The sequence below is a fragment of the Aphelocoma coerulescens genome, assembly GCF_041296385.1.
Source record: "Aphelocoma coerulescens isolate FSJ_1873_10779 chromosome Z unlocalized genomic scaffold, UR_Acoe_1.0 ChrZ, whole genome shotgun sequence".
NCBI classification, from domain to species: domain Eukaryota; kingdom Metazoa; phylum Chordata; class Aves; order Passeriformes; family Corvidae; genus Aphelocoma; species Aphelocoma coerulescens.
In genome coordinates, this window is record NW_027184085.1 from 34,429,863 (window position 1) to 34,452,303 (window position 22,441).

At 42.2% G+C, this 22,441-nt stretch overlaps 1 protein-coding gene across 3 annotated transcripts; it reads right to left on the reverse strand.

Moving 5' to 3' along the window:
* Positions 1–27: 27 nt before the first annotated feature.
* HACD4 (3-hydroxyacyl-CoA dehydratase 4) lies at positions 28–20,386 on the reverse strand. Of its 3 annotated transcripts, XM_069000746.1 has the most exons (8): positions 20,298–20,386; positions 19,214–19,315; positions 16,174–16,277; positions 15,166–15,293; positions 9,168–9,280; positions 6,626–6,732; positions 5,779–5,910; positions 28–5,053 (listed from the first exon to the last, which is right to left on the reverse strand). In XM_069000746.1, the coding sequence occupies exons 3-8, from the start codon at positions 16,268–16,270 to the stop codon at positions 4,971–4,973; spliced, it is 660 nt and encodes a 219-aa protein (XP_068856847.1). In that variant the 5' UTR covers positions 16,271–16,277; positions 19,214–19,315; positions 20,298–20,386; the 3' UTR covers positions 28–4,970. The 3 variants fall into 3 exon arrangements, with proteins under 3 accessions (XP_068856847.1, XP_068856849.1, XP_068856846.1); XM_069000748.1 differs by lacking the exon at positions 19,214–19,315 and having other exon boundaries at positions 20,298–20,370; XM_069000745.1 differs by lacking the exon at positions 28–5,053 and having other exon boundaries at positions 5,584–5,910.
* Between the last annotated feature and the right edge of the window lie 2,055 nt (positions 20,387–22,441).

Consider the following 22,441-nt stretch of genomic DNA (forward strand, 5'->3'; position numbering starts at 1 on the left):
TGTTTCAGTTTGCATAGCAGAGCAATATATAAACATCTGAATTAACTGAATTCCTACTGATGTGTAGTAGAAAATGTAAGCCAAGGGATGGCATAGCGTGGCTTGAGGGTGGCAATGCTAATAGAGCTGCAGACAGCACTGAGAATTTAGGAGAATATCTGAAATGCTTCTACACCAGCACACACGATACAAGAAATAAACGGGATGAACTGGAAGCCTTCATCAGCTCCCAGAGCTGTGATATCATTTGGATTAGTGAGACTTTGTAGAGTGAGTCCCATGACTGGAGTGCTGGCATGCAGGGCTGCAGGCTGTTCAAGAGGGATAGGCAAGGCAGGCATGCCAAAGGAGTTTCATTTTAAGGCAGAGGTTTCACTGTACATTGCTTGCAGTTAGGGATAATGTGGTTGAAAGCCTCTGAGTGAGACACACGGAACTACAGGCCTGTTAGTCTAACCTCATTACTGGGGGAAATTTACAGAGATCATACTGGTACTGTTGAAAGGCATTTAAAGAACAATACAACCATCAAGTACAGTCAACACGAGCTCACAGAGGGAAAGTCCTGCGTAACTCATTTGATACTCTTCTGTGATACAGTCACCCACCGTGTGGGGCTTTTGATACTGTCCCTTACAACATCTGTCTGAACAACTGTTCAACGGTGAGATGAATGGGTTCATGGTGCACTGGTTAAAGAACGAAAGAACTGGTGAAAGGGCAGAGCTCAAAGAGTTGTAGTGTGTGGGGCTGACAAACAGTCACCAGCAGTGTTCCTCAGGATTCAATGTATTTATCCATGATCAGGAGGCATGAGTTGAATGCACCATTAGTACGTTTGCTGATAGTACCAAATTCGAAACTTGCTGTTGACTCTTGAGGAACAAGAGGCCTTGCAGAAAGATGTGGATAGGCTGGAGTATTTGGCTATGATTAATGGCTTGAAATTTAACAAGTTAAAATCATGGATTCTGCATCTGGTACTGAGTAGTGCCTGATACAAGTCTAAATGGGTCGATGAGTGACCGGAGAGCAGCCCTGCATAGAGAGATCTGGGGGTGCTGGTATCTCAAGATACAAAGATTTAAATTCACAGAATCACAGAATTGTTGGAGTGGGAAGGGACCTCTGGAAGGCAACACACCTTTCCTCATTGGCTCCCCCACCACTTGCACTAAGAAATTATCTTCCAGTATCTGCAGGAACTTCCTGGACTGTGTCTGCCAAGCCACGTTGGACCTCCAGCAAATACAGGGTTGTTGAATATCCAAAGGAGAACCAGGGGATCTCAAGGCTACTTCCAGCTGCCCATAGAAAGCCTCATCAACTTCCTTGTCCCGATCAGGTGGTCTGTAGTAAACGCCCACAACAGTGTCACTCATTTTAGCTCTCAACTCATTGTCTGTCCCTGGGCAGAGCTTGATGCTCTTTCAGGTAAAGACCAACTCCACCACCTCACCTTGCTGACCTGGCCTTTCTAAAAAGTACACAGGGATCCATGAGAAGATTCCAGTGGTGAGCTATCCCACCATGTCTCTATAATTGCAGTGGGATTATGGCTCTGTGACCACACAAGAGATTTCCAGTTCCTGCTTATTCCCCATGCTCTGTCCATTTGTGTACAGGCACTTCAGGGAGGCAGTGGAGCATCCAGGCTCCCTAGGAAGGGGTGTAAGAGGGTTCCCCATAGCCACACACACCCTTGATGTGGTTAGGCCTAGGACTCTCATCTTGAGGCAGCCAACATTGCCCTGGTTGGCATGGCCCACTCCCCAGGAGGAAGCAATGGCATGAGCATTGCCACTTTGGACCCCACCCACTGAGTCCTTCAGTTTAAAGCCCATCTCACCAAATTGGCCAGTCTGCTGCCAGAGCTTCTCTTGGTGTTCTTAGACAAGTGGATCCCATCCCTTCCTAAGAGGCTACAGTCACTGAAGTACAACTCATTGTCATAAAAGCCATTGTCTTAAACACCTTTTTGCCTGCCCAGTCCTGAGCTTTTCCAGGAACTTAGGTGAGGTATTGGAGCTGAAGTTACAGTGGCCTGTTAAGGTCACACATGGAAGGCTGATTGCCTCAGTCTCCCAACTGCCTGCCCCAAGTTACCTCTCTAACAGAAGGAGGTGAGGAAGTCTTCTGTCATTGAACTTCCTGCCTTTTTCATGCAGTTTAGGTTTGGGGGTCCTCTCCATAGTGAATTTTAAAGAATCATTTTCCTATTCCAGCCTTGTAGCCACATGTGAGACTCAAGACATAACTTTTTTTTAAGATAAAATAATAAACATGGCTTAATCTGATATAAGTTTGACCTCAGCTGGCTTCCAGATGTCTGTTCAGCCCCATTCTCTCAACAGGACATTCATTCTCCCTCCTCCTCAACAGGACAGGGAGAAAATAGGATGAGAAAGTTCATGGGTCAAGATAAAGACACAGTGATCATTTACCATTCTCTGTCACAAAAACAGATTCAACTTGTGGAAGAAAAATTTATTGCCAATTAAACATAGTATAGGATGGAAAGAAAAAAGGCAAAACTAAAATCACCTCCCCGCCACTCCCTTCTTCATAGGCTCACTTTAGTCCTTCATTCCTGCATCTTCTACCTCCTTCCTTCCCAGGCAGTACAAGGTGGGTAGGGCATGAGGGTTGCACTTAGTTAATAAACCTTAATCTCTGCTGCTTGTTTTCCTTCAAACTGTTGCCCTGGTCCAGCCTGGGGTCCCTCCCATGGGATACAGTCCTTCATGGTTTCTTCTCACAAGCAAGCACTGGTCTAGCATAGATCCTTTCCATGGGGTACTGTCCATTAGGAAAAAGCTGCTTCAGTGTGGGTCCCTAATGGGCCACAGTTCCTACTTTGCTTGTGTGGGCTCTCCATGGGCTGCAGCTTCCCTCAGGGCACAGCCACCTGCTCCAGCCTGGGATCCTCCGCAGGCTGCCAGGTGGATATCTTGTCTGGTGTATTTTTCTCCATGGGTTGCAGAGGGACAAGATGGTCCACCATGGCCCACAGGGGAATCTGCTGCAGTGCCTAAAGTAGCTCTTCTTCTCCATTGACCTTGGTGTCTACAGAGCTGTTTCTCTTACATTTTTCTTACTCTTCTTTCTCACAGCTGCTGCATGACATTTCTTACCTTTTCTTAAGTTTTCAGAGAGATGCCATGCCATCATCTTTGCTGTTTGGCTCAGCAGTGTCCTGTGGCACCTCAGTTTTGGAACTGGTTGGAACCAGGTGTTTCTGACACAGGGGAAGCCTGTGGTGTCTTGTGGAAGCCGTTCCTGCACCTTCTCCATTGCCAAAGCCTTGACATGTAAACCCAGTACAATATCATATGTCATGTTTTCTCCTATAGGGTTAACTCCAGGCAGCTTGGTGACAGACATGTTAGATTGAATTTCCAGGGGAAAAATGTTCATGTTTCAACTTTAGCAAGTTATATAGGTTTGATGTGGACTTACTCTGGCTGTCTTCAAAACAGTCATCTTATTCAGCTGCTCTGTATGTTTCTTCACAATGTTCACACTCGAATCAGTTTGGGTCAGACAGAAGCCCAAAGTACTCCCATTTCTCTACTAAGTTCCAAATTTCTGTTTGCAGTGCTTTGAAAAAAAATAATCCCAGGTTGATGCTATACTATTCTATTGCGTGATATTGTTGTGTATGGTCTGCAAATGCTCGCTGGTCACAATAGTCTGCAGGCATTGTCTGCCAAATGTATTAAATAAATAAAAATTCTAGTAGGTGACCTTTCGTAACAATTTAGCTTCACTGTTTCCTTACATAACCTCTTAGGCCACGTGGTTTAAAAAGTCATACAGGCAAAATCCTCTTCATAGTGTAATAGTGTTTACTTTCCCTTTAAATATTATCATCTTTCCTACTCCTATTACCTTGCCTCCCTTCCCACAGTTTTCAGTCAGCTAAAAAAAAAAAAAAGCCTCACTTTTCTCCCCCACAGGCTTGAATTGAAATGTAGGTGATAATCAATACGGATGAAACATCAGAAGAACTCCTGCCAGCCTCTAAGGAATTATTTGGCTATTTTTGCCTGTACAATCCACTGGGTATAGCTGTTTATATTCCTCATTCCCAGCCTTTGAAAAGCCTATGTTCTAGTTGCATTCTCACAGATTATCCTACAGAAGTATGAGGAGCAATACAATTGTGTAAAATGGCTAGAATTTTGCACATGGCCTTTGATAGTCATTCGGTTCCCTTTGAAGAACAACATATATTTGACCTGACTGCATCACACTTCTTTTGCACGCATCTGTCTGCCGTTCAGCATGGAAGAAAATCCTTGTGGGGGAAGAGACATGCCAGACACATGATTGTAAGTGTTTCTTTCTGACCCTTAAACATCCCCTTGAATATATAGGAGATGAGTCCCTTAACACTTCCTTTTCTGATTTAGCTGCATTTTCTGGACTCTTGATAACTGAAGGATGGGGCCAGAATGTGGGGGATCCTTAGTGAATGCCTGGGCTAATCAGCATGTCAGTCTCATAGGTTGCAAAGGTTCTGACTTCTACCCCTTGAGAGATTCCAGTTCCAGCCAATTTAGCATTTATATGTGAGGCACATACATGTTGGCCTAGTATAAAGTAATCTTACAGATTAAATGATATTGTCATTTCAGAATATTTGTATAGAATGAGATAAGAAATAACACCAAAATGAGGGTGTGACTTTGATTTGCGGCACTCCTCAATTTTTTAAGAATTCTATAACATATATTAGAAAAAATATATTAATTTTAAAATCTCTGGACATTTGAAGTCAAAACTTTCAGAAGTTGCTCCATTTTTGAGGTGCATTCAAGAGATCTGCCTTTTCTGAAAATTCTAGCCAGAAAATGTTCATGTGAAGAAGAGTTTTTCATTGAGATATCTTTGTCCACTTTGTTTTTAATTATGACAGGCAGCAATACACTAGGAATGTATTTTTTCCTTCCAAACAAAATATCAACTTAGCTTCTTTTATTTTTGATGTTGCCTGTCCCTAGGTGTGCCATTCTCTCATGGAAGAGGTTCTGGATGACAAAGCACATGCCTGAATCAAAACACAAAATGGTGTAAGAACAAGGGAGTAGAATTCAAACTGTCTTCAATTAATTTAGAAGGAACAGTAAGAGCCTTTATCTGGCAACCTTGCACAGTTCCTTCCATGTACTTAGGATCAGAACACTACATCATAAGGATGAGATCCTTCAAATTCATGTTAAAGCCAATGACAGAACAAAGACTTCTGTATGATGCAGCTAAATCCAGCAGAAATTTTTCCAAAGTATTTTGGTGAAAAGGAGAAGGGATCTATTTACATGCAGGTTTTGGAGTGGCCTTGTTTTTTCATCCCTTCGAATAATCAAATTGTAAAAGTCTTAATTTCGATAAAACTTCTCATCCCAGCTAGGAGTTATGAGTGAGGAAGAGTTGCACAGAACCAGAGTACGATCAAATGGGAATTGATTTTTTTTTTAAAAAAAGCAAACAAAAAAGCAAGTTTCACTAAATAGCTGCAAGGCTGGGATCACTGAAGCAATTTTTATTGGTTTGTATTTTTATGCACGATACATGGTATCTTGCAGGTTTAACTGTTTGTATTTGAAAGATACTGGAATTCAAAACAGGTAGTGATGCACTTCCCTGCAGTGGTCTGCAGGAGATGTGGCAGAGAGAGTTAGAATTTGTGAAAGGCCTGGTACTGATTTGATTTTTTCTTGCCATAGGCATCCCAGATGTGTTGAGATCCAGCTTTCTGGAAGATGAGATACTTACCTGTAAAGAGCACTAGCAGGTACATTTTCAGAACATACGGGAAGTAGATTGAGAAGGTGAATGGAAATGGTAGCTTGATGGAGTATGTGCCAAAAGATTCAAAATAAGGCAGTGATACACAAATTGCAAATCCTGTAAAAACATGGTAAATCCTTAGTCTGTCTAAAGGAAGCAGAAGATCATCAAAAAGCTTAATGTACAAGTCAGTTACCTTTTATATTTTATATACTGATGCATATACATATGCATTTGTATACATATGCACATTTTCTCGAGTTCAGTTTTGTAGGTTTGGGGTGCTGATTGCTGTTAATACTAGAATTAATAAATATATCTTATTCATTAACGAGTTCTGTCAGAAACAAGTGTTTTCAGTGTGTTCTCAGTGGGTAGAGTTCTTGGTGTAACTATGATAACCTGCTCAGTATGGCCTAAGCCAGTAAGGTCAGCCTCAGTGGGGGAGAAACTTTGTAAGTTGCTGTCTAATATGGTGAGTCTGGAAGGGAGGAATCCCTATGTCATTTATGAGAATATTTTCTGCTTTACTCAGAAAAAAAGAACATTTTCCTATATTTTTAAAAACTGAAACAAAACCAAGCCAACAAAAAACCACCAAAACCTACCAGACACACAACCCCCAAAACCCAGAGAGTCCATATTAAAGAAAAAGTAACAGAAAAAAGAGACACAGGTGGCATACAGATTAGTATGAAGGTACATGAACATTTCTGACAACTTTGGCAGTGCATGAGGAACTATGTTAAACACAAATGGCAATTGAAGTGATCACATTTTTTTGAAGAATATTAAGGAAGCAAGTGGTTGATACCCCATCCCACCTCCTTACCTTTAGCCAGAACTGAAAGGGGATAGAGTGGGATGCACATTGAGAAGTTGAGCCATGTTAGTGGTAGGTAGTATATGCCCATCCTTGCCAACATGTTGTAAGTGTACCTGCAATAAGAGGAAAGCAGATGAGCTCAGAGGAAATTATGATGTCTTTAGAATAAAGTTACACTACTGGAGAATTCAAAGGAATTGCAGAAGAACTTGGAGCTGTGTGAGTAAATTTCAGAGCGAGCAACCGTTTTCGTTCAGGCTCCAATGTCTGAAAGTAGGTGGTTCATTTTTTTCAGCAGGGTTGTCTGTGGTGCTACCCTAGAGCAGGAAGACTGCAATAAAGCCCTCCAGACAGACAGCTCAGTCAGAGACCAGCATAATTTCATACTGGTCCAACAGAAAATGGATTTCAGATGGGGGTGTTGCAACTGAGAGGGGCAGGCAGAATATGACTGTTGCTTGGGACCAAGAAAATTCTGATTTATGCCTGCTGAGTCACTGCTGTTTATGACTGAGCTGAATCACTGTTGGAGAAGGTTAAACAAGAAGGCAATTGCAGGTACTTAACCTTCTGTAGTACATGTCCCCCTCTCCTGGACCTCAGAAAGGGTAGTAGGTCCAAAAAAAGCGTTTGCTCACCAGTGCATTGCAGCATTTTGTTCTTATGTGGCTTTTACTGTTGCTCATTTGGAGACCAGAATGCCTAGGACTTCACTCTCCATAGGTGATCTAATCTTGGTTTGATCTTAAAAGCGGTACAGCAGCTTTCCAAACACTGGAGAAACAGGTCTGGTTGCATTTTTGGTCAGCTGAAAGACTTTTTGCACTGTGACCTTCCTAGAGATATTACCCAAGACTTTCTGACAGATGAAACTAGTGTTAAACAAACTTCCTGTATTCCCTTCTTATTGATTAATCTGATTAATTTTGCATCACACCTGGACTGTAGAAGAGTGTGAGAGGCTGAAAATGTACCATTGTCTCTCAAGGTTGCCTTCTGCAACCTCAGGATTATCTCCATTTTTCATTATTGTTGCTTTTAAGGCTGAATCTCAACCCAGTACAAAAAGGAAGCAGCTACTCCCTCTCTATACAATTCCATGGGCTGTTGATGGTATAAGAAGGAAAGACTAGGTATAGAAAACCTTGCAGAATTTGCTCTCAGTATATCACTAGCAATGATGCATAATAAATAATCCTTCAGGGAGATTTATGTCCCTGAAAGTTTATGTGGAAAAACTTGTAATATTTCAAGAGTAGTTGGCTAAGGGATGGGATAGATCCTTATGCACTTCTACACATGAACATTTCCTTGAGATATTAGGACGTGGCACAGGTGCTGTAAAATAAATCAGGTAAGAATTCTAAAATTGTATAAGTTGTACTGTGGCTTATTTGAATTGGTCATTTGCTGCTATAGACCACAGTAGCTTTCCTGTTAAACAGCTGCTGTTACTGCTGTGGTGCTTAACTCTGTTCTTTAGCAAGGGTAGAAAATAATGATGCATCAATAGGACTATTATGCACTGACAGAACTTTACAGCCAATATTGTTTATACTTTTGGCATTTCTCCAGCTGCACGGAACCCTTTCATTTCAGATTAGGTTCTACTGTTTTAGCTTTACAAACTTCAAAAAGAAATGGGATGGAACTATAAACAAAATAATTAATACAAGTAGTAGCCTATTAACATCTGCAGTTCAAAATACTCTGAAGCTGACTTAAAATCTTTATCTTTTCTCTCTGACACTTTCCTGTTTCAGATCTCTTTTATAACATGTTTCCTTTGCTGCAAAAATCCATATTCTTCAGTCAGTCTGCTAAGCAATATATTTAAATTAGCAGAAAGTCATTTTAGCAGAAAAAAAAGATTTTTCTGCATTACATAGGTTACTGTGAGAGCTGTGTCTTCTTAAAATGCTTCTTAATTCCATATGTACCTGCTCTAAGACTACAAACTGAGGTGCATAGAGACTTACATTACATACGAGAAATATTTGTTGTTCTTGTGGTGTGATATATGCCCTACTACCAAAACTCTTAGTCTCCTGCAGCAGGAGCTCTTGGCTTTTTGGAAAGCATGGTGCACTTAATCCAGAATAGTCTTTCTGCCTTCACAAGAAGTTCTGCTGGTGCTGCCTTACTGTGCTGTCAGTCTTGGATTAAAGTGGATAAAAAAATAAAATAATAAAGCAACAGGATGGTAATGGCAACCAGGATGGTTTCAAGAATTCCTGCTCTCCAGAAGGTAGTTGTGATTTCCCTCTAAATTTTTGTTAAAAACATCTAAGCCTTTGAACTACAACTATTAATGCTGTCTGCTAATGCATTCCTCTATCTTATGTCTTTAAGTTCCTTTGCCTCTTAACCATGTGGATTTTTGTAAAAGTCATTAAGTAACTTACAAGGTTCAAGCTTTTACTTAAAAATGGATATTATGCTTTGCCAATTTTGAAACAATTAAATGAGCCTGCTGCACAATGTGGGTGGAGTTCTTCTGGCAAGAATAACCCATTTTCCCCTCATGGTTTTGATGTTGACTCCTTACCTGACCACATCTAATAAATTCCAAAGGAAAAATAAAACACACACGACATATTTCCCTTGAACTTCTTCCTGACTGTTGATCACGACAAATAAAACAATTATTCTCTCAGTGATCTGAAAAGAAAAGAAAACTTTGAATTCAGATAGCACCTTCTGTAGCTGTTATTTCTGTGGCGTTTTGGCGAAATAGGAGGCCACAAATGGATCCAGTTTTCTTTACACAAAATCAGCAGTGAATGTTTTGCTTCATAGCCTGCTTTTGTTCAAGGTCCTTCAGCAAAGGGAAGTGGACACTGCTGGCTGCAGCATCAAAGACCCATTATGGTAAGTGTGGAAGTTTGCTTGCCAGCTGGGATGACTTGGGTTTGTACCCAAGGAAACCACGGAGGTCCTGGAAGCAAGGAGTATTCCTGCTGCACCTAGGTGCTTGGAGGGCTGGCAGGGATAAGCTTCTTTGCTTGTACGCTGTGTGGGAGGCAGTGGTATAGAGAGGGCCCTTCTTGGGGGGGTTGTATGCCAGAAAGTACTAATCTTACACTCCCAGATCTGTTTTTCATATCTTGGAGATCTGTGTTGCAAGGAATCTCTTTCATGTAAGATTTGCAGAAAGAAGGAGGAAAAGTAGAATTCCTTATCTTTCTTTCCATCTTATTCTTGGTTAGGGGAAGTGGGTTTAAGCTTGTCACTTACGTGAATGATTGCCACAGTATTTATGTCCTAATATTTTTCTAGTGGTTGAACTTTATCCAACCCACAAATGAAAAGATAAAAGTGGATTAAACAGGCAGTGTCTCCAGCTTAAAATAAATACATTGGTAGCATTCAAGCTCAAGAAATTAAAAACAAGTGTGTCTTTTTGCAGCTTTCCTGACAACTTTTCTAACAGTATCCATGCCCTGTCCTATAAAGTGAATGTATCAGTACTGCCAAGAGTTGTTTGTCAAGCTGTCCCAGAACAATAACAATTCACTCTGATTTACACTCTATTTGAAACTGTTGAAGTAGAAAACATGCACCTAAGCAATTGGTATGAATCGATATAGCTTCACTGGGTTGGGTTTTTTACCCAATGCCATGTCTTCCATAAGGTACGTTAGTTGTAATGATTTCACAAGTTGAGATGTCAAGTCAGTTAAAAGTTACAAAATGAAAGTGGATTACCAAGGTTGTTTTTATAAGTGCTGTTATTCTTCATTGGTTTCCCCTTATTCCTACCTTAAATGAAGTAAGAATTTTGCCTCTCAGCAAGTTTGTGTGGTAGTTTTGCAATATAATATTTAAGGGTTCCTGCATGGACAATTCTAACCACAAACTCTCTTTTTTCACAAACCACACCTGTCAGATAAAGCAGCCTCACTTCGCTATTCAGCAAAATTATGTGGGAGCAATTTTTTATACAGAAATAGAGCATGTGTATCCCCCAGGGATCTGGTTCCTCATCTTGGCAAGCACTGAGGGGCCACGACAGCTAAAAATGGTTTTCCTGTTTCTCACCCTCCTCTGTCATCTGTGCTGCTGATCCCATAGGTTCCAAACTGAGGAACTGATTTTTAAAAAGGTCAGATTTTGGCAGACTTTTGTACAGATGGGTCAGGAAACAGAAAGTGAGAGCTAACATGTCCTGTGTTTGTACACTGATGCTGAGGAACATGGCAGAAATATGGGGGAACTGGAAGTATTGATGCAGATCTGAAACCAGATAGAAGAGAGATACAAGAAACACGGCAGGGCAACCATCATCATAAGGAAATCAAAACAAAGGTAAAAGCTCTGTGAGCACTGGGTGGGATTGTGTGCTGGAGAGAACAGATAAAATAGAATCTGAATTAAAACTGTTAGATAAAGAGTGGTAAAGAATGCAGCATTGGTGGTGTGGGCATTTTCTTACTGACTCTAAAAACAGACTGAGAGGTGTAGAGAGAGTTCTGCAATATTGTTAATACAAGAGCTGTTTCAGAGAATTGCCACAGGTAGTTGTCCTAGAGACCAAGGGTTTTATCACGATAATGAAAAGATGGACATATTTTGAGATGTCAGAAGATTGGAAGATTTGGAAGATTTTCCAAATGGTTGCTCTTTTTTCAAGCAGCAGCTGGGTGGAAATGTGCTAGAAAACAGCATGGGATAAATGATCAGGATCTGATCCCATTTTAGTGAGAGAAAGGAAGGTAGTTACCATTTCAAACTCCAGTTTGAAACTTCAGTTTCAAACAGATGTATGCTGGCCAATGAGACAGAGTGACTATGGAGACCCACAATTCAGCCTTATAATCTGGAAGTGTAAGAAGCTGTGGATTTTCTTCTCTTCCCAGGATACAAGCAGAAACATGAGGCAGTGAGAACCACCTAGGTGGAGCTCAGCAGATTTCCTCCATCAGAGATTCAGATTGGGAAAGGGGAGCAATGGAGGCACTCAGCTTTACTAGTTACACATGATGGAACTCAGTAATCAGACTGTAAAGTATGTTAAGCACCTGCAAGAGCAGGAAAGTGGAGATGGCACTGCTCCCTGTGAGGTATTTTGTTCCCGTTAGACTGCAGTCTCATCTGGCAAGCAACGGGCTGCACAAAGCTGCCACCAGATACTGAAACTGGAAAGACCTGGCCTTGCTGTGGCGAGCACATCTGTGGGGCAGGACACAGAGCTGGCTGCTCAGGACAATTGTGATGTCCCCCTAAGGACACACAGTGGCATCCTACCTCTTCTTCTGCATAAATCAGGAGGTTGCCTGCCTGCTTGCCTTTATTCTCGTTCCTTTCATAGCACTCCTAGCTTTAGGTAACCCACAAAAATCAACAGTAAATGCAGGGGTTAGTCAAAGGTTGGGGAAATTTTCTGCAAGTGAAGAGGCAGGGGGCTACTTGGAGAAGAGCAGTACATGTTGATACTGTGCTTCTGGACACACATATCTGTATGCATTTATACATGGAGTCATGTACATAATAAATACACATATACACACATCGATAAAATGCACATGCTGCTGCTCAGCTGTGGATAATTTCCTGTGTGGATCATCTGTCCTTGCATGAATGAAAATATTCTCTGTTGCTACTCTCTTGCTTTCAAATAAAAAAAAAAGCACAAAACTCTAAGTCCTATGTTTTCACATTCATAAAAAGGAAGTATGTGCTAACATATCACAAAGCATAAATACAGTGTTTTCAGTTTTCGTTTCTTCTTTGAAATCAAATTGAAATTACCTTCCTTTTCTGACACTGATCTCTCACAGGATACAGCAAGTTCTGTAGAGTGACATAATTTTCTGCAAGACAGTCTGAGTTTCTAATCAAGCGAAACAGAGCAAATTTGGCTAGAAAAAAATAGCATATTCACTTCCGTTTTTTAATAACCATGACTATGCAGTTTCGTAGTCAGTACCTGAAACGCTTACATAGCTCTTCAATGTAGTGTATATTAAAAAAAAAAATAACGTGAGAAAAGTGACACTAAATATTTAAAGTTAAAAATTAATGTTTTTATCACAAAGTCATAGTACATTGCTTTTGGTTTGGTAAATCAAATCCTGTTTGCACAGGGTGAAGAACTGCTGTTTGTTTCACAAAAACACCAGCCTTTTCTTAGACCTTTCCTCTCTCTTTGCTATGGTACCAACCCTGTCAGCCTTTACTCCCTAGCCAGACTATCACATTTCATTATCTTCTGTTTTGGTGAGAACAATGACATGTGACATGTTCTCCTGCCCTCCTCCAGTTATTTATTAAGTTATAAATGCCCTGAGGAACATCCCTTTGCACCAGCTTTGTGACCATCCCCTGCCACACTTTCCTCCAGCACATCCATCACACAAGACTAATCTTTCTTTCATGGTGTGAAGGCCTTGGCCTGCCTTGCTCTTCTCAGGTCCCTGGTGGCCTGAGACTTTGTCCCTCAATGAATTTTTCCAGAAGACTCCTCCGAGTTTGTTTTTCCACTATCTATTGTGTATCTCAAAGTGTTTTCCTTAAATGCTACTAAACCTCACAAATCCAATAACAGGCATAAATCTTTCACTCAAGGATTCATTTAAATCTTTCATTTGCTATAATGCCTACAGAAAACCTGCCACCACGGGGCCCTTTCACAGTTTGTTTTATTCAGTGTTAATTTATACCTCCACCCATGTGACATTGCCTGAGCCAGCTGTTCTCTCATCCTAGCGATTGCTGAAGGTGAGCTTCACTGTGGATGTGCGTGTATATGTCTGTTATGAGGGATCCATACAGGGATATGTTTTAAGCTCAAAGTCAGAATAGGTGGTGGGAGCACAGAACCAGGCAGCCACTATCTAATTCTTGCACCTTTATCAGTGCCCTGACTGTGCAGTAATCTAGTAGGCTGCAGCAAGCTAAACATCTCTTAACTAACTGTCCTTCCCTCGCTCATTGTGGAAAATACACTGTTTCTTTCTTCCTAAGAGGCAGTGAAGTTAAGTGTGAGAAGGCATATGGGAGCAGTGCTGGCACACAGCTGCTTAACCCACACACTCTCAGCAAAAGTGGGTAAACCACGTGACAGCAGTCTCCACCAAAGAGCTTATACATCTTGTTTGGAGCATGAGACTGCTGCTAACATCAAGGGAAGAGAGTTGTTTGTGGTGAGAGTGCAGCTGGGGAAAGAACCAAGTAAGGATCCAAAACCATATTTGGTGTGACGTGAGCACTGGGAGTCACATTGCTGTATCATTCCATGAGCTGCCTCTCCATGCTGCCCTGGAGAGCACTGCACAAACTGCACTGCCCGAGAAAGGTCACAGTTTTCTTGCTCAGAATATCCATTTCATGCTAATGTTATTTGTGGTGACAGAGAACAGTGCTTGTGCAGGCTTTCCTGATCTCTGCCTTCTGTAAGTCTGGCAAGGAAAGAAACACACTATGTCAGGGCTGGGGAATGTGTAAACTCTGCCAGGACAAGCCTTGTTTTAATGACTAAGAGCAGGCTGCTCTTCTTTCCAAGACATAGGAGATTTGTTACAGGTCACAGTAGATAGGAGACTTTTTTCTCTCCTACATTAGTGTCAAAGCATATGGATTTAAGCAGGGAAAAGCAGTTCTTTGCATTTTGCTGAATTTGCTACCGTGCTTAGTGAGCAGTGTAAAGAACAGAGATCTGTATTAGTCAATTAGTTAATTAGTTATTTAGACAATTAATTAATGGAAATTTGAAAAGAAGAACATCTTCACCCATGAATATATCATTTGACAAAAATGGGCTATCGAGAAAATTAAAAACATAAGTAAGTACTCTTGGTCTTCTATCTTCTGACTGCTGAGAGCAATGTAAGTTTCACCATTATTCAAATACTAAGGACTGGAAAGGTTGGAAGGTAAATTCAAGTCATCATTTTGCTTTTTCCAATGCATTAAGAAAAAATACCAAAACCTGAGATTAACACCCAAAAGGAAAAAAAAACAGTGTGGCAAGGAAAATGCCAGAGTATTATCCTACTTTCTGCTATAGCATGTGATCTTGGCTGGTTTTCTGCCTACAGTTGAACATATGACACACTAGGAGGGAAAAAGACCAGCCTGGTTAAACAGGGAACTTATTGGAAGTCAGGGAAAAAAATAAGAGAGTTGATCACCTCTGGAAGGAAGGGAAGATAACTTGGGTACTACTGGGATGCCAGGAGGTTATGTAGGGAGAAAGTTAGAAGGGCCAAGCCCCCCTGGAATTTAATTTGATGACTGCAATCGGCCACCGACCCACTTCTGCTAGTGGCCACTCATCTGGACATTTTCTGGGTCTGTGCTGTAGAGCAAGCATACTCACTATTCACTTTCACTCAAAAAGAAAAATGTTGACGGAACTGTTCTTTCCCAACCAGCCCAGTTCTGAGGAAGCAATTCCTGAAGCTGGCAAACTATCAGCAAACCAGGCTCCCTGAGGGTGGCTGCAGGTGCAACATTCAGGATAGTTCGGCCTGGGCTTGTTCCCAGGGACAGCCATAGCTGATGTATGTTGGTCCTGAAAGGAGAGTCTTGAGGAACAAACCTACCTGCAAAAACCTGGGGAGGAAACGGCTTTTGTCAATGCCCATGAGGATGTGCAGGATCTCCAGTACAGAAAACAGCTGGCAAAGGCGCATTACAAGTCCTATGGAGTAAAACGTGTCAGCCAGTGAATCTACAGACAAAATGGAGAGGAAGATTAGAGGATGGTTATACAGTAAAAGTCTGGAGCAACTACTGGGTTTGCTTTTACCCTATCATCACTGGAGATGACAAGAAATAAAGTTTACACAGTACCAAACTTCTGGGTAGCAGAAACAAAGCTTCAGGGAGTGGAGGAGGCAATCCATTCTGAGTGTGTCTCTGACACAGAGGCAGGAAGCTGAGAAAAGAATTAAATTCCCTATACTTAATGCGTGGGCAAACACTGTGCAGGATGTGTTGGTTTAGAGATAGCGCTCTAGGGTATTTCTAAATAGGAGAAAATGTTGAGGAAATGCATGAGGAATTTCTAAACACTAGGACATGTTGAGTTCCTGCCTTTATTTGCACTGCCTAAAACAACTAGTCCAGAAGGTAGGCATTTTATATGCCTAAAACTGTCCATTTTAAGTTATTTTAAATTTCCAGTCACTTGCTTTCTATTTTTGTCTTAACCCCAGGCAAGAGAAAGAGAAATATATTGTAATGTTTTTGGAGATAGAGAGTCATGTGCAATAACCACAAAGATACTCTCTCCTGGTGGCTTCAGTAAGATTAATATTTGCCATGATGACTGGACCTAGTCACATTTAGTCTATGTCTAATTCAAATATCACTAGCATGCTGCTGAATATTAAAGCTCATTAGCAAAACAAGAGCTTCATTCCCAGTGTGACAAGGGTAAAAGACAGGCACAAGTAATTTGTTCATAATTATCCTTCTGATTGAATTACACAGTCCCTGGTACTGGACATACACATATTCAGAATCTTAACTTTATCTCTAACTTGATATTTCTGTGTGTCTGTCACTGCCACTTAAAATGTTTAAGGAAAATAGAGAAGGAACCTTACCTTTTCCAAATGTCATGAACCTGATGATCATATTTGTAAATATCCATGAGTGTCCACAGAATTGCATTAAGTCATACACAAACAGGTAGATGTTCATGGTAAAGCTGTCGAAAGTCAAAATAATAAACTATATGACCAACAATAACATTTTGCATCCTCTTTGGACATGTTAGTAAATTAAAAGAAAAGAGCTGAAATTGAGAGCAGCCCTGCCCAGAAAGACTTGGGGGTGCTGATGGAGGAGAGGTAGGACATGACCCAGCCATGTGCACTTGCAGCTCAGAAAGCCAATTATCCTGGGCTGCATCCAAAGCAGTGCGGGCAGCAGGGCAAGGGAGGGGATTCTGCCCCTCTGCTCTGCTCTGGTGAGACCCCACCTGCAGTGCTGCATCCAGTTCTGGGGTCCCCAGCACAGGAAGGATATGGACCTGTTGGAGAGAGTCCAGAGGAGGCCACCAAGTTGATCAGAGAGATGGAGCACCTGTCCTGCGAGGAAAGGCTGGGAGAACTGGGATTGTTCAGCCTGGAGAAGAGAAGGCTTCAGGATGACCTGATGGTGGCCTTCCAATATATGAAATGAACTCAACAAGATGGAGACTATTTACAAGAGCATGTAGTGACAGGACAAGGGAGAATGGCTTTAGACTGAAAGAGGGCAGGGTTAGATTAGATATTAAGAAGACAGTCTACTGTGAGGATGGTGAGGCATTGGCACAGGTTACCCAGAGAAGTTGTGGATGCCCCATCCCTGTCAGTGTTCAAGGCCACGAGAAGGGTAAGGCTCTGAGCAACCTGGACCCATGGCAGGGGTGTTGGAACCAGATGAAGCTGAATGGAACTTAACAATTCTTAATGTCCCTTCCAAACCAAACCATTCCTTGAGTCTCTGATTCTATGAAATATAAACAGATCAGTGAAAACTGTGTGTGTCTCTCAGAGGCCCCAGAACAGAACTCTGTCTAATGCATCAAAGTGAAATTTGTGCCTCCAGATGAAGACGTGTCTAAACAAAGATTTTCCACTAACTTCTGGATTCAAGTTGTATTTAATAAACAAAATCTTCTCCTATTGGAGAAGACTACATTTTGTAGCTATTCTAACCTAATTTTTGTGGACAATATGACTTGTTGCAAAACTTTGTAGGCTCTGGATATGGATATACTTAATTTCCCATAAATGTATTTGCTTCTGGCCTATTCTGAAATGAGAGGCTTGCCTGTCCTCCAGCTGTAAGACTAATTTTTGGGAAATCAACTTGTTAATTTTGTACTGGAATTTATGTGTTGAACCTATTAATTTCTTGCCCTATTAAACAGTATTCTCTTTAAGTTGTGCCTTGATCCTTTGTGTTTGTGTGGTATGTCTCTGCCAACAAACTTCATTTCATTTATATCTGTACATTAATAAATGGACTAAATATCTCTGTTCAAAAATATCTAAATTTGATAAATGCCTGTACTTTATTCCTAGCATTGGACCATAAGCAACAATATAGAGTTATTTAAATTGATCTAGATAAACTGATCTTCTAAATTTTTATTCTAAGTAAATCCCAGGGAAGTAATAAAAAGTGCTTGTCTTCCTCTATTCCAGTTATGTAGGATGACAGCTATTCATATCTATATTCTATCTAATCTATAGGTTCACTTCTATAAGCACAAAAAGATTTGTGGGAATAAAATATCTCCCAAGAGATATCACTGTCTTTGATACTGTGAAAATAAGACACAAGGACCCAAACAAAGGAATCTGCTCCATATATAACCTCCTTTTAGGAAAAGTAAGATACAACTGAATTGAACTAAAGTCCAGTGAGATCAATTAATATTGATCCAAATTCCATCTGTTTTATTACTGAATGACACTTTGTTCCATCTTGTGGTAAGAGAAAGTTGGGAAACTATACACTATAAAAAGACAAAAAATTAAGAACATTGTTCTGTGTTAAGAAACAGCCTTATTGCTGGATGCATAGGAATTACTCTATGGAAGTTACAGGAACACATATGGAAATCTTGAGTCTTTCCAGTCAGCAGCTCCACCACTCTCCTCTTTGGTCTGATACTGCAGTGTGGGCTTCGCACTGGATGCAAGATGAGCATATGGTTTCTCTCTTCTGAAGTTTCGTTTGCTACATCTGTCTGTCATCCTCAGAGCCTGTCGTTCAGTGTCTTGGGTGTATTTTCCAAAATCTTCCTGCACTGGCTGGCTAGAAAGCTGTTGTTTCTGCAGTTCTTAAGGTACTTAATCTTCACTAAACGCAGAGTAACATTTGTAAATGCAGCCTCACGTTAGTGTTTTGGCAATGTGGCAGCTGTTGCACGTTACAACACATCATCTTTAAAATGTACCAGTGACTGCTGAAATGTGTACAGACTGTTGACATTTATGGAGAGTCCCATATTCCCCCAAGGAGTGTAGAGATGTGGTGGCAGGCAGTGTGCTGGTGTTACACGGCAGACAGATCCCGGCCCCAGAGCTGCAAGCAGCACAGCTCCCTCCCTTGCTGATGCTCTCCACTGTGAAGAAACAGCCCTGATCTGAGAATGCATCACACTTTTTTTCACCCTACTTTGTTAATCCCTGCACAAAAGGTACCTAAAACTAAAAAAAAGCCTTTCACAGAAGTGGTGAAGAAATCTGAAGAGACTGGAAGGTGATTTCAGTGTGATAAAAGGAAACTGAAATGTAACTTTTCACTGAGGTCCTTCTCATCCGAAGGCTTTCTCTTCTTAGAGAAACAGAAGCAGGCTGAAGATAACCTATTTGCCTGTCTCAACAACACTGTGTCACAACACAAAATTCAGTCATCTGCTTCTATGTGAAAGGTTACTGGCAGAAGAGATGGTCTTTAGTTAGATTCCCAGCTCCCATCAGTTCACAGAAGGGATGATTCCACATTTCACTCACAGAACCTGCTTCTGCAGCACTGTTGCAGACAAAACACAGACTATCCATCAGGTAGTGCTTCAGTCCCTGAGCCTGCCCCAGACTTGCTGGCTAGTCTTCCAAGCCTCACTTTGCCACCCTGGTGCCTCACCTGCTGCCACATTCCTCCCTTGGAGTGTGATTTGCTTTAAGGCGTTCAAGTTTCTTTCATTTGAAGGCATTGGCGTGTCACAGCACATTTCAGTACTCTTGCCTGCATTGATGTCAAGAGAAAGAAACAAACATGGGTCTTGCAGGAGATAGACCCAGAAGGCTGCACTTGCTGTCTGCTGTTTTAATTGTCAGTTTCACCTTGTTTACTGTGGATGATTTTATGCCAAATAGATTGAAATGCCAGGGATAAACTTATCTCATGTAATATCAACCTTGCTTAGCAAAAAACTTATCTGCTTTCTCTGTGGGCTCAAAACACAGAAAACTAGACAAAATGTAAGTAATGTCTGAACTAGCACCCACAGCAAAGATTTTATCATTTTAGTTGCAAAGCCTGGTGTATTTCCTCGGGCAGAAATTTCACAAAGTGTAGCTGTTGCATGCTATTATTTTTACCACAAAGGTCTTTGGTGTGTCTCTGTGGTAACTATCATCCAAGGCAAGCGTGGCGGTAGGTACCCTCAGTGTCTGAAGGGTGGTCAGGAGCATGCTCTCCATGAGCTAAGGTGACAGCACAGCCGAGGCACCCAGCTCAGGTCAGCCCTTGACCCATCTATGTGTCCCTTACAGGGTGCCAGCATGAAGGCCACACTCAGGTTGCTCTCAGGGTGTGTCCCACGCGGAGGGTCCCACCCAGGCCTGCGTACACAGAGCACTTCCCTGCCCCTCAGGGCTCCTGTGCTCGGCCGCCTTCCCGTGTGCCTGTGCTGGCTGACCACACATGAGGAACCAGCCCTCATGCTGAAACCAGAGAGCAATGTTCCTTTTTTTTTTTTTCCCCAGCAGGCAAGATCTGCTAGAAAATTCCCTCTGCTGATACAGTTTCCTTCTAAGTCACATTAAGTCATGTTGGTCTGAACTTCTGTGTCTTCCCCTTCCCACCCATGACAAGCTGCAAGCTCTGCAGTTCAGGAAGAAGAGAGCTGCTGAGTAGAGCTGTTGTACTTTTCTCCCACAGGCATCCCACCCACTGGTTTTTTGCATTTGAGCAGTCTATGTCACCTGCACTCAAGAAGTATTACCTGTTGCAGGGGTCGGATTGCTGCTGCTGCTCCTGAGCTTTCTCCTTTTTCCTCTCTGCAGCTGCAACAGCTGTTTGTTAGGAGATCACCCCTCCTCTTTCCTCTTCCCCCACCCACGACGTCACCGTATGTAGCACTAAGCAGGAACAACACTGCACTTCCCGAGAAAGAAGTTTCTAAACCCAAATATCTCCACTGCATTTGCCCTGATCCTCAACCATCCAGCCCAGCCCAGCCTAGCCCGATCTAACCTACCCTACCCTAACCTAACTTAATCTAAATTGGTATCTTACTGTTGTACCAGTAAGCTAGTCTGTAAATCCCATTAACTTTATTCCTTAACCCAGAGCAATGTTTTAAAGGATTACTAGAGAGAAGAAATGCAAAATTGTAATGCTTCTTTTATCCTTAAATCATCAGCACTACAGCAATGCTATAAACCCTTTCAAATGATCAGGAAAGATGGGACCACAGCATAAAAGGAGAACTTTAAATTACTTCAGATAGAGGAAAGAATTTTCCACTTACATAGAAATGTGTGGTTTTTCATGCCCCTGTGAAATATGGACACTACTGGCAGAGTGAAAATATGCATCCTAGTTTACTTCTGCCCTAAGTGTCTGGGATATCTCAGCATAAATCAGATGAAGAATACTCTGACTTGTTTATAAACACCCTTCTGCCAATAAGTAAGTTTTGCCACAGGCATTCGTGTTGAAATCACACCCAATCCTGCAGTGAGATTTGAAATTTGATGCTGTAAATGAAGAATGCACTGAGAACATAATATGCATAGGATGTCCTGTGTAGGTACCAAATGCTGGAGGATAAAATATCGCTTTCTGGGTCTCCTCCCTATTGCAAGTGGCAGTGAGCTCCTGCCAGGACCATCTCTACTCCCTGTGGTGTCCTGGAGAGGTGTGAAATGCCTCCCTGGCTAGTGGATGATTTCCTGACAGGGACAGAGGAGCACTGTGTTTTCCACGGTTGTATCTCCCACCTGAGACCTGAGCACAAGGGTCACACAGTTACAACTGGCTTTCCTGCCATGTGGCAGCTTACTTTCACTACTTCAGAATCATCTTTTTCTAGGCTACAGCGTTTCTGTCTTTCTCAGGAGGAAATAATATATCAGTGTTAAATAGAGAGTTAGGCAATTAAACATATCATTATTGAAAGGCTTAGCTGAGCTCTTGCAAACAGCCTCCACACTGCCTGCCTCTGGGAGGACAACTGGAGTGGCTAATGCTGCCAGGAGTGCAGCTCACCACTGTAACCACTGTAACAAGATCCAGGAGCAGAAAGAACAGCTCTTTTCAAATACCTAAAAGCAACAAAAGCTCACATAGCTTTGTGACGTGCAAAACCTTGTTGGCTCACATAGGTGATAAAGTGTCGGGAGTTGACGCTGTTCCAGTGCCATGAAAGCTGCTCACTCACTCCTCTCTGCAGCTGGACGGAGAGGAGAAAACTTAACAAAGGGTTCATGGGTTGTGGTAAGGACCTGGAGAGATCCCTCAGCAAATCCCATCATGGGCAAAACAGGCTCGACTTAGAGATATGAGGTGAACTTACTACTAACAAAATCAGGGCAGGATAATGAGAAGTAAAATAAGCCCTTAAAAAACACCTTCCCCCAACCCCTCCTCCTTCCAGCTCTACCTCCTACCCCAGTGGTGTAAGGAGACAGCGAATGGGGGTTTGGGTCAGTTCATCACTCGTGGCTTCCCCCGCTGCTCAGGGAGAGGGGTCATTCCCCTGCTGCACCCTGGGGTCCCTCCCACGGGAAACAGATCCCTGAAAACTTCTCCAGTGTGGCTCCATCTCATGAGCAACAGCTCTGTGTGACCTGCTGCAATGTGAGTCCATCCCACCAGCAACAGTGCTCCCCAGACTGCTGCGGCATGGGTCACTCTTCCACAGGGTGCAGTCCTCCAAGGACAGGCTGCTCCAGCCTGGGAGCAGCACCCCTCTCTCCACCAGGTCTTCCACTGGATCACAGCCTCATCTGAGGTATCTGCCTGCTCCAGTGTGGGGCTCCTCCATGGGCTGTGGGTGGATCTCTGCATCCCCCGTGGACCCATGGGCTGCAGGGGCACAGCTGCTTCACCATGGTCTGCACCATGGGCTGCAGGGGAATCTCA

Excerpts from the sequence above, each read along its gene's own strand:
- HACD4 (XM_069000745.1), bottom strand. The coding sequence starts at position 16,270 with ATGAACATCTACCTGTTTGTGTATGACTTAATGCAATTCTGTGGACAC. Across the intron at positions 9,281-15,165 it reads TCCTCCCCAGGTTTTTGCAG|ATCACTGAGAGAATAATTGT; the intron begins GTAGGTTTGTTC and ends TTTTCTTTTCAG. Across the intron at positions 5,911-6,625 it reads CCTTTCAGTTCTGGCTAAAG|GATTTGCAATTTGTGTATCA; the intron begins GTAAGGAGGTGG and ends ATGTTTTTACAG.